We start from the raw sequence: 12,501 nt of genomic DNA, 5'->3' as shown, positions 1-12,501 counted from the left end.
GTATACCCCAGAGGAAAAATAAGGGTGCCTGTCGAATACAACGGCAAGAAAATACAGAAAGTGTATCTCTACATTCTGCAAGATGGTGGACCACCGTTATTGGGACGTGAATGGATCAGAAAGATAAGTTTAGACTGGCACTCCATTCAGGCACTGACGGTGGCTGGTAAAAAGGATGACGACGTCACTCCTGGACGATTGTCAACAATCTTAGCTGACGCCAAAGAGGTATTTCAACAAGAACTGGGCACTCTTAAAGGCATAACCGCCTCGATAAAAATAGAGGAGAATGCAATTCCCAAGTTTTTCAAAGCAAGACCGGTACCATATGCAATTCGCCCAGCCGTCGAGGCAGAGCTGGAGAATCTGGAGAATGCAGGCATGTTATCTAAGGTAGACTGGAGCGAGTGGGCGACACCCATCGTTCCTGTCATGAAGAAAACGTTAAACAATAAGTCTGAGGAGCCAAGGAAGGTTCGCATCTGTGGGGACTTCAAGGTGATGATGAACCCAGTCCTTCACACAGTACAATATCCTCTTCCGAGGATAGAAGATATCTTCGCCTCACTATCTGGAGGGAAGCGTTTTACAAAAATTGACCGAGCACAAGCATATTTGCAGATGGAGGTTGAAGAATCCTCTAGGAAGTATCTCACGATAAACACTCACAAAGGTCTTTACCAGTATAATCGACTGGTATTCGGAGTAGCATCAGCTCCGGCGATATGACAAAGAGCGATGGAACAAGTCCTGCAAGGGATTCCGGGGACTCAGTGTTACTTGGACGACATCCTAGTGACAGGTGAAGATGACAGTGAACACCTTGCCAACCTAGAGCAGGTGCTCACTAGACTACGTGAACATGGGCTACGAGCCAATCGCCCCAAGTGCGAATTTTTTAAGAAACAGATATCGTATTGTGGCCACGTGATTGATGAAGAGGGGTTGCATAAGTCCCCTGACAAAATTGAAGCGGTAGTTAAGGCTCCAGCGCCTGAAAATGTGTCGCAACTGAGGTCATTCCTCGGATTGGTGAATTACTACCATAAGTTTTTGCCGAATTTGTCCACAATTCTGCATCCACTGAACGCCCTACTACGAACGGGAGTAGCATGGAAATGGAGCGATGAATGTAAGCGGGCCTTTCAGAAGAGTAAGGACCTCATCACTTCAAGAGAAGTATTGGCTCACTACAACCCATCACTACCGATAAGACTGGCGTGTGATGCATCTCCCTACAGCATTGGGGCGGTACAGTCACATAAATTCCTTGATGGTTCTGAGAGGCCGATAGCTTTTGCGTCACGCTCGTTAACTTCAGCCGAGAGTAACTACGCCCAGATTGACAGAGAGGCCCTCAGCCTGGTGTGGGGGGTGAAGAAGTTCAATCACTACCTGTACGGTCAGAAATTTACTCTACTAACTGATCACCAACCTCTTGTCTCCATTTTCAACCCTCAGAAGGGCGTACCGATAATGACGGCACAACGGCTACAGAGGTGGTCCCTTTTCCTCGGGGCACACCAATATGACATCGAGTACAAAGGAACTAAACAGCATGGGAATGCTGATGGATTGTCGCGCCTACCGTTGCCGACGGTGGAAGAGGAACTGGCAGTGGATCCAGTGGAGTTATTCCACTCGACTATAGTCGAATGTCTCCCTGTGACGAATGCAAACATAGAAAAGGAAACACGAAATGACCCGACACTCTCCTGGGTCTATGATTTAATGGTAAAGGGATGGCCAGCACATGGCGAACCACTGCTGCCAGCATTCTCGCCGAGAAGAGAACAGCTGTCAGTGTGCAGAGGAACCTTGATGTGTGGATCCAGAGTAGTAATTCCACCCAAATTGAAGGATAGAGTGCTCAATGAGCTTCATGAGGGTCATCTGGGAGGGGTAAAAATGAAGAACTTAGCCAGAGCGTTTGTGTGGTGGCCGGGAATCGATAGAGAAATCGAAGAGATGACCAAGAGCTGTACAGGATGCCAGAAGGTCCAAAACGCCCCACCACAAGCCCCTCTACATCCATGGGAGTGGCCCTCATCTCCATGGCAAAGGGTGCACATTGATTTTGCTGGTCCCTTTATGGACTCGATGTTTTTAACTGCGGTAGATGCACATTCAAAGTGGCCAGAGGTAATAAAAATGTCCTCAACCACCACAGAAAAAACTATCACAGTCTTACGAACCATATTCGCCAGGAATGGGCTGCCTGAACAGATTTGCTCTGACAATGGACCACAGTTTGTGTCTGAAGAGTTCCGGAGGTTCTTAAAGAACAATGGTGTTAAGCATTACACATCCACCCCATATCATCCAGCCACTAATGGATTGGCCGAGAGGTTTGTTCAAACATTCAAGAAGGCTATCAAGGCAATGTGTAATGAAGATATACCCCTACAACACAAGGTGGATAACTTCTTGTTTGCCGACCGGAATGCGACACATGCGGTTACCAACCAAACTCCAGCCATGATGTTCTTCAATTGAAGACTACGATGCCGCTTGGATTTGGTTAAGCCAAACGTCAGAAGAGATGTGGAGAACAGGCAGTTTCAGAATATGAATGAAAGGCCGACCAGGAGTTTTAAGATAGGTCAACCAGTTTTGGCCCGGGACTACCGCACAGAGAAATGGCAGCCAGGAACGATCTGTACACGGCAAGGACCTCTAATGTATACCGTGGACGTTGGCGAGAGCATTGTAAGACACCATGCTGACCAGATTCTAGAGTCACTGGAAAACGTCAACTCCACACCACGATCTGATACACCTGGCGATGAAACCAAAGTACCAATTGCATCTACCGCCGAATCGGTGATATTGGAAGCAACGAACCAAACACCGACATTGATCCCGACTCAACCTTGCCAGAAGAACCTGATATCCCAAAGAGGCGTTATCCAGACAGAATCAGAAAGCCTCCTCAAAGTCTGAACTTATAATTGCTTAACTTCAACCAATGTATCTAGCAACCGTAATTGTAATTGTAATTAGTTATTATTTAGTTGTTAAATGAATGTTATGTACTGTTTATCTAAAAGGGGAGGAATTGTTGTGTATGTCCCTTTAAGGGAATAACTGGTCTCAGACTGCAGTACCGGCAGTGACCACCCCTGTATAAAAGGCCCTAGCAGGCTTCTGTCGTTTCAGTTTCCAGGTTGTCTCCATTCAGTAAAGACTTGTTAAACCAACTCCTGCATTCCATGTCTCCATTAACACACGGATCTAATAATCCAAACCCATCTTACAATCTCTACATCTGACTGCCACACTGATCACATCTGACATATCGATCACCAACAGTTACTGGTTCAGTTGTTCATTTTAAATGGCTATCAGTACCTGGGAAACCTGGCATCCCTGGATCACCATGGATTACCTTTACTCCAGGAGCACCTGACTTTCCATCAATACCAGGGGGACCAGGCTGGCCTGGTAACCCAGGGGCACCTGAAAATGGAGAAATAAAAATCATTACTTGTACTGTAATTTGCAAGTGCTGCTGGTGGCATAGGCAAGTTTACTGTGCAGAAATGTATTTATTGTTTATATTACTGTTCGATGTAGATTCATGGAAAGAGAACAAACAGATCGGTGGCATAGTGGTTCGCACTGTTGCCTCACAGCGCCAGGGACCCGGGTTTGAATCCGGCCTCGGGTGACTGTCTGTGTGGAGTTTGCACATTCTCCCCGTGTTTGCGTGGGTTTCCTCCGGGTGCTCCGGTTTCCTCCCACAGTCCAAAGATGTGCGGGTTAGGTTGATCGGCTATGATAAATTGACCCTTAGTGTTAGGGGGATTAAATACGTGGGGTTACGGGGATAGGGTGGGATATGTGTTGGTGTAGGGGTTACGGGGATCGGGTGGGATATGTGTCGGTGCAGGCTCGATGGGCCGAAATGGCCTCTATCTGCACTGTGGGGTTTCTGTGATTCTGTGATCAGGGGCCACACAAGAGGTTATTACACAAAATTAGGTCTCATGGGATTGGGGGTAATATATTAGCATGGATTGAGGATTGGTTAACGGACAGAAAACAGAAAGTAGGAATAAACGGGTCATTTTCGGGTTGGCAGGCTGTAACTAGTGGGGTACTGCAAGGATCAGTTAAAATCACTCAAAGGGTTGTGAATCTTTGGAATTCTCTACCCCAGAGGGCTGTGGATGCTCAGTCATTGAGTATATTCAAGACAGAGATTAATAATTTTTTGGATATTAAGGGAATCAAGGGATATGGGGATAGTGCAGGAAAGTGGAGAGGAGGTAGAAGATCAGCCATGATCTTATTGAATGGCGGAGCAGGCTCGAAGGGCCAAATGGCCGACTCCTGCTCCTATTTCTTATGTTCTTATGACATAGACAGAACATCCAAAACAAATAAAATAAAAACAGAAAATGCTGGGAATAACAACTGGCCTGCCAGTATCTGGACTGGCTATACACCTGAAACATTAATCAGCCTTTTATAGATACTGACAGGCCTACTGCATGTTTTCACCATTTTCTATTTTTTATTTCAGATTGCCAGCATTTACAATTATGTTCCTTTTACTTATTAAATAGCAGATTAAGTACGTAAAACAGATAAGTATTTCATAATCATGTATTGCATTTCCTTGTCATCTGTCCATGGCATTACTACAAAATAAGGGTCCAGTAGCCGAGTGGTTATGGTACTGGACTAGCAACCTAGAGGTCATTGAGTTCAAATTCAGCTGTGATGCTGAACTTTCACAGTCTGGTCATTTGTGGCCTAGCAACAGAAAATGACCACGGAAGCTTCTGCAAAAACCCCAACTTGTCCACTGATGTCCTACAGGGAAGCAAACCCTACCTGTTCCAGCCTATGTGGGACTCCAATCCATCACTACATGGTTGACGTAATGGCCCCGATATTTACTGGGGTGAGTTTTGTAAGCGGAGGGCGGGGAGACGTTCTGGTCTGGCCCTGTGTGCTGTGCAGTTTTAACGTCACAACGGGCATCTTTATTTTACCAGTAGGTTCCCCCCCACCCCACCGCCCGCGCACACCCCCTCCCTGGAAGCCAGCCTGATTGACAGGCTTGGATCCCTGTCAGGTGGGGAATGCTCTGGAGGAGGCCGCAGCACCCAGGAGCAGGGAGGGAGCCTGCAGCTGAGTTAGTGGTAGTGTGGGGGGGGGTGCCATCCAGATCTTGGAGGGGGGTTGGTCGCTGTCGCTGATCTAATCCCGGGGGAGTGGCCTCCGGTCCCAGGGGGATTCCAGTCATGAGGGCGGGCGGTCCGATTGCGGGGTGGGTTGGTGATCACAGGGGGCGGGGCTTTGGATCCTGGGGGTTCGGTTGGCGGGCAGGGAAGCAGGTAAACCTGGTAGGCTGGGAGGAAGCACTCCTGCTCATCCTGGCCCACAAGCAGTGCTGTAAAGGCACTTACTTCTTCCACGAAGCGGTCCTCGCCTCCCTTTAGCTGCCGGGTTAAACCTGTAAAATAGGTTAAATTTGAGGCATGCAGCCTCATTATAATATTTAAATGACTAATCCTTCTTCTGGGAGTGGATTGGTTGAGGAAGGACGTTCTTGCCATGGAGGGAGTGCAGCGAAGATTCACCAGGCTGATACCTGGGATGGCAGGAATGACGTATGAGGAGAGATTGTGTCGATTGGGCTTATACTCACTGGAGTTTAGAAGATTGAGAGGGGATCTCATCGAAACCTATAAAATTCTGTCAGGTCTGGACAGACTAGATGCAGGAAGGATGTTTCTGATGGCCGGGGAGTCCAGAACCAGGGGTCATAGTCTAAGGATAAGGGGTAAGCCATTTAGGACTGAAATAAGGAGGAATTTCTTCACCCAGAGAGTGGTGAACCAGTGGAATTCTCTGCCACAGAGGGCGGTGGAGGCCAGTTCATTAAATATATTCAAGAAAGAGTTGGATATATTTCTTGAGGCTAAAGGGATCAAGGGATATGGGGAAAAGGCAGGGACAGGGTACTGAATTTGGATGATCAGCCATGATCACATTGAACGGCGGAGCAGGCTCGAAGGGCCGAATGGCCTACTCCTGCTCCTATCTTCTATGTTTCTATGTGACCCCACCGTCCCACCTCTGTTAAAACCGGAAGTGGGCGAATTGGGTTCGGGTTTGAGATTTTAAAATTTCACATCTCACCCGACCCAAACCCACTCGATTTTGGGGGTTAAAATTCCCTCCAATGCCTCAGGCCAATTAGGGATCAGCTTGCCAGTGTTGCCACCTCCCAAGGACAAATTTTAAAAAAACTATGTGACTTCCTGAAGTCCTCTGTGTTCCTCCTCACTTTGCCAAACCTTCTACTTTCTTGTTATCAGCAAATTGAGATTGGGGTCCTTAAACCCCAAGTCCAAATCATCTAACAAAAGTGATTAGAACCCTTTCCTGGCTCTGGTTGAAGATGTGTTACCAAACCTTGATAAGATGAACTTGTGATTAAGGGATCTACTAGATCCCAGACCACTATTGATGAGGTTGGATGGTGCTTTCCATAATGAAATTGAAATGAAAGGCATAAAGTAGACAGACTGTCTGGCTCGAGTAAACTCCAGCAATATGATGTCCCCAACCTAAGATATGGAACACTGTGTGACGTAAGAAAACTACGAGGCACTTGGTCTAAGCGTTAAACAAAGCTTTAATCAACTGTTTTACAACATGGAGGTCTAGTTGTGTCCTTCACTAGTTCCTGTTAAGAATGTCCTGCGCAAGCTGGGCCCGTGCCCGAGTATTTATACTCTCCCTGGACAGCGCCACCCGCAGGCCGCTCAGTATTATTTCATAAGTCTTTCTTTCATGAATGACTGATTCATATCACTGTGCATTACAGCAATGTAGTTTCTGTTAAACGTTAACCAAGTGTTGTAGTTCTGACTAGAATGTCTTATGGGTTAGTTATCTCCTGTCTCTGATTAACTACCCTGTATGAAACATTTATTTGAAGTGAGCATCTGCTTCTCTTTAACACAGCTTAAAATGTAAAGGTTTGCTCAGGGCTTGTTTGTCTTGTGGAGAATATCTTGCACGGTGATATAAAAATAACACAGCCTTTAGGGAAGGATATTACAACCATTAAAACGGCAGCCTGAGTTTCATTGTGTGTGCCTCTTATACTCACATGATCTTAGAGATAGATATACCATTGAAATAACAGGACTAGGTAGAAATGCTGCTCATTCAAAATTGAGATCTGATCAAAGAGTACTTGAACCTGTCAACCTATTCTGCTAACCTATTGGTCTCTTCCTGAGTCTTTTATATTACTGTTCACTTTTTCCAAACGTCTTATATTTGTGTTGACAGGACATTTTGAGATTGTGCTCCTTTCACCCAAGTCCAAATGATCTCTATGTACTGCGAACAAAAGTGGACACAGCCCTGAAGCTTGGTGTTTACCACTTCCAATCATTCTCAAGTCCAGACAACACTTAATTATCTGTTTCCTGTTCATCAACCATTTTCCACTCATTCCATACACCTGAATTTTTCTAGCAAGTCTCTTGTGAGACACCTTATTGAAAGCCTTCTGAAATTGCTTCTACACTACAGCTGCTGCACTCCCTTTATCAATAGGTCACTTAAAAAAAAACTCCAATAAATTTGTCAAATACAACTTGCCTGTGCTGGCTGTCCTTGATTAACCCATGCATTTCTAAATTCCTATTAATTTGATCTCAAATTATGGATTCTAAGAGTTTGCATACAACTTAGTGCTGTGGGATGGAACACTTTCTAGTGTCACATGCTTTATATCAGTATTTCAAGTTCCTAGATGCACCATCGGTTAGATTCAGAATGAAGAGTGATAAGTAGCTCAGCCAGGTACCAAGTAAAACCCCCCACTACTCTAACCCAATAATATGGCTTAATCCCAGCTTCAGAAAAACATCTCCTACTAGATCAGTGTGATGTTTCCAACTCCCACAACAGCCATCTTTGTAGTCCGAGATTGCCAACTGTACCAAACATAGGCTGGTTTTGTGCTGTGTGCCTTTGTCTAGTAGGAACTAGACTAGCCAGTCTTATTTCACACAGGACACTTAGAGGATGAATTTCCACAGGAGTTTTACCACTTGTCCACAGTAGCTTTGGTGGAAGAGTAGCGGAAACCGCAGAGAAACAACTCAAACTATTTTTCTGGGGTTTCTGCTCCCCTTCCTCCAAAGTTACAGCAAATGATCAAGAGAAACCCCGACAGAAATTCACCCGCTTAAAGTCAACAGTGGAAAAAGACTTCATCCTACCAGTTAGTGCTGGTCTCGGATACAGGGGCCAGATGTCAAAGAACAGTACGCTAACCAAATGCTGCACCCAGTCATTGGAGTTTCTGATTCTTCAACAGTTACACTTTACCTGGCTCTCCAGGATCACCAATCTGCCCTTTTGGTCCAGAAACTCCCGGGAAACTAATAGAATCACCTGAGTCACCTGTTGACAGAAACATTGGTAGTTTATTTTTTAAAGGAAGATTGTAATATAATGGGTAATAATAAATAGCATTAGACTGAACTTGTGCTTTGAGAGGCAATTGTCTATTTCTTCATCCATTGTACTGGTGTGTGTATTCTGCTCCTTTAAGAAAAGTGCACCTTCATCTCTCATTTCAAAACCTTGTTAAACATCACCTCTCCTCCTTTATTTCCACCCCCCACGCCACCACACCCTTACTTTTTTGTGTGAATTTTTATGCTCATCAACATGACGTACGTTAGTTATGGAGAATAGAACACTTTCTAATTTCAGGCACGTAGACCTTTGATTTTAAATTCCCGCCCCCCACACATGGCGGAAACCAGGCAGGGGTTCAGTTAAAATGGAGCGGGGGACTTACCCAATCCTTTCCCACTCCGAACTGACCGATTGCAATGTGATCAGCAGTGGGAACCCAAGCTTACTTTGTTTCCCTTTCCAGACCAGGGGCACAGAGGTCAAGAAGAGCACCCCAAACGCTGCCCCACTCAGTGTAGACCAGGAACCGAACCTGGAACCTTATGGTGCAGGGTGTGTGGCTTAGTGGTACATCAGGCAGTACTTTTACATACGAGGCCATCAGGGGATCTCAGTAAGTCTTTAAAATAAATTTATGAAATTGGGCGCTCACAAGAAACTTTACTCAACCAGAGGCTTGTGCATTTGAGGCCCAAAATCACGGTCATTCAAGTGGTAGAGGTCACTGTAACTCAAACTTGCTACCTCGGTTCAGTGAGAGTGATTGTTGGCCACGTGGGTTGGGAGTACAATTCATGGCTTTAATAGGAGCCCACAAACTCATTGGCCTAGAAATTCGGTGGAGCCCCAAACGGGGCGCCAAGCTCGCCTGGGCGCCGGAATTACCGCTGCAAACGGAGCCGTTGCGCCCGCCGGAAATTCAGTTTGAGCACCCCAAGAGGGACGCGGGGCGCTGCTTGAGGCGCCCCGCGTCCCTCTTGGGGCGCTGAAACTGAATATCGCAGCGCAACGTGCCGCAGTGCCACACGCTGCGGCACGGCGCGCTGTGGTACTGCAGGCCTTCCTCCCCTTCTTAAGGGAGAGGGGCCTGTACCAATGCGATGACCAATCACGAGTGCCGGCAAAAGAGCCCGGCACCAAGGAGAAGTGCCGGGCTCTCGGGACACAGCCAGCACTGCCCGGGGGGGGAGATCAGGAGGCCGGGGACGGAGGTGCTGGCAGGCGGCCACCGAAAAAAATGGCCGCCCCGCACCTCCACCTTAATTTGCACCACTACCACCACAGGTAGGCCCCGTGAACCGGGCGCGATTTGCGACCGGCGTTACAGAGATGGGCGCGACCACATATTGCGATCGGGGCAGTAGCAGGGCGCTGCGCACACCAATGACGTCATTGGTGGCGGCGCAGCGCTACAGGCTAACGCTGCCATTAGCGCCCCGCTAAATATCACGGGAGGCGTGGCCAGTGGCGCTAAAGCCACTGAGTGCCCTCTTTAGGCGCTAACTGGTGGCGCAGCCCACTGAATTTCTAGGCCATTGATTTCTTATGGAGAGCAAATCAGTTGTACCTTTTGATCCTTTACAACCAAGTGCACCTTGTAATCCAGGTGATCCCGATTGTCCTATGTCACCCTAAAAGCAAATATAGCACAACTTGAATTTTTTTTTAAAAACATTTTTTTTTTGATTGAACCTTTGCAATACTGTACAATGGTTCTGATGTTACACCAAATATCTGATGAAGCTGTTATATTGATTCCACATACTTACTTTCTCACCATTCATGCCAGGAAATCCAATGATACCTCTTTGACCGTTTTGTCCCATAAACCCTTGTCGCCCAGGTGGACCCGATGGTCCACTCATCCCAGGAAAACCTTTCTTGGAGCCTGGTAAACCAGGCCTGCCAGAGAATCCTGGGATTCCTGGATTCCCAGGCAATCCCTTTTCACCTGAAACAATCGTTAAAATACAGTTGGTATAACATAAAAAAAAGCCACTTAAGTTCAAGTTCAGGAACCAAAAAAAGACCACGTCAGAGTAACACAGCAATGTTTTGGACACGAGAAGACTACTGGTCTACTAGCCTGCTCTTCCAAACCGCTAACACTGATCATCTACGTCACTGGCATTAGCGGGATGTCACAACACCTTGAACAGAATGGTGTTCTCAACACTAAAACATAAAATTTTTTATTAAACATTTTTCTACTTCATTTTATAACTATGTTGCAAATAGCTGCCATCAGATATTTGTTCAGTTATAAGCCAGTGCTTTTACCTCCAAGAGGTGGATTTAAATCTCGACCAGGGCCCTTATAGCACAAGTGTAAGCTTTTTCACTTCCCACATCAGATATTTTTATGGCGTCGGTATTGCCATTACCTGCATTAAGTGCAATTTTCTGCTGCATTTCAGCACTCACTAGGAGGTAGGTTAACATTTCACCCAAATGACACGGGGGAAAAATTTAGTATCGCCCCGTTTGGGGCGCCATTATCGGCCGAGCGCAAAGTTTAGCGCCTGGTGCTAATTATCGCCTCCGACAGCAAACTTGGCTTTTATCGCCCCTGGAGGTGATTGGAGCGCTAAATCAGGCATTTCACACCTCTCTTAAGGCGCAAAGGCCGAGGAGCGAGGCGCTACCTGAGAGCGCTGGCGAAGCAAGGAAGCAAGGAAGGGCAAATCAAAATAAACCTGCAAAGTGCTGCTCAGTACTCAAAACTCCTTCACACAGCGTTGAATCTCTCCAGAAGTCTGTCTCTCTCTCTCTCTCTCAGAATGTGTGGTGCAAAAATGTCACCGACAAAAAAAGGCAGGAAGCGGTCGCCTTTAAATAGCGCTCCCCTAGTCCCTTTCTGACAGCATAATGCTCCCCTCAACCTGTCGTTGCTGGCGGCAGGCGGTAAGGCAGGGGGCGCCACTCAATATCCGGTCCGGTGCGCTAACGGGGCGTTGCACACTCGACTGACGTCACAATCTGCTGGTGCAGCAGATCGTGGCGGTAGTGTTTAGCGCTGCTGCAAAATGTCTAGTTAATTTCACGAGCGGCACAAACATCGCCGCGCCCGGGCGCTAGTTGCTTTGCGCCCCATTAGCGCCCTCTTAAGGCGCTAACGGGAGGCGCAAACAACTGAATTTTTCCCCCATAATTTTTGACCAGTGCAACCAGGAGAGAGGTGACGTTCATCATCTTATTTTGTTGGGTTCAAATTCATTCCAGAGATGAAAGAATAATATGTGTATTTCAATAAGCCACCCATCACTAAATAAACAATCCTTTAGCCAAATTCTAAGACATCTGAAAGTTGGTATGTTGAAGGCTATGCTTTCCGTACCTCTTGGTCCTGTAAATCCATGTTCACCAGGAAGACCTGGGATTCCAGAATTGCCGTTTACATAAAAGATCATAGGCAGTGATTCGTCCCCTCGGTCCCCACTTTTTCCTGAAACAAATCAGTTAATCCTTTCCTGTTAGTATGATTATTTTCCAGCTTAACAAGTTTGAGCTCCCTAAAAGTGAAGTCCTTCAGATTTATTAAAATGTAATTTTTTGAATAAATCCAAAGGACATGAGATCTTGAATTATCAAAAGAATCACCAGAGGACAAGATTCACAGCAGCCCAGTAACCACCAGGCAACCAAAACCGGTTCGAAGTCGAGTTGTGGGCTATATGTTATTTCACTCTGTAGGTCCTCTGTGTTACAGTGAGTATCTCCTCCAATTTCCACATAGAAACAAAAGGGGCAATTTTAACCCTGCCCACCTGGCGGAAACTAGGCAGGCAGTTAAAATTGCCAAGGGGACTTACCCGCCGACGCCCTGTTCTCTTCCCACAGTCTTTGATTTTACACAGAATGAGTGTGCTTAAATATGTGTTGTTAGTAATTTGTGGAAATGATTACAGAGGCAATGAGAGTCTACTCTGATCTCGCACAGTAACAATTTCATGGAATTGAAGCACTATAAACGTGTATAGCGGAAGTACTGAATCTAGTCATACAGCATCATGTAACTTGGGAGGCAAGTTTGAC

At 46.3% G+C, this 12,501-nt stretch overlaps 1 protein-coding gene across 1 annotated transcript in view; it reads right to left on the bottom strand.

The window, feature by feature from the left end:
- Positions 1-12,501, bottom strand: part of LOC147115586 (uncharacterized) — a 217,811-nt gene that overhangs the window by 8,943 nt on the left and 196,367 nt on the right. Inside the window, exons 31-35 of the mRNA XM_085989605.1 lie at positions 11,804-11,911; positions 10,236-10,417; positions 10,034-10,097; positions 8,371-8,445; positions 3,352-3,459 (exon numbers count right to left, since the gene is read on the bottom strand). Coding sequence (XP_085845731.1) covers positions 3,352-3,459; positions 8,371-8,445; positions 10,034-10,097; positions 10,236-10,417; positions 11,804-11,911 — 537 coding nt within the window. The remainder of the gene's footprint in view (positions 1-3,351; positions 3,460-8,370; positions 8,446-10,033; positions 10,098-10,235; positions 10,418-11,803; positions 11,912-12,501) is intronic.

The sequence above is a fragment of the Somniosus microcephalus genome, chromosome 6 (assembly GCF_052327205.1).
Source record: "Somniosus microcephalus isolate GS21.2 chromosome 6, FLI_Smic_1.0, whole genome shotgun sequence".
NCBI classification, from domain to species: Eukaryota; Metazoa; Chordata; class Chondrichthyes; order Squaliformes; family Somniosidae; genus Somniosus; species Somniosus microcephalus.
This window is presented reverse-complemented; position numbering and strand designations above follow the sequence as displayed.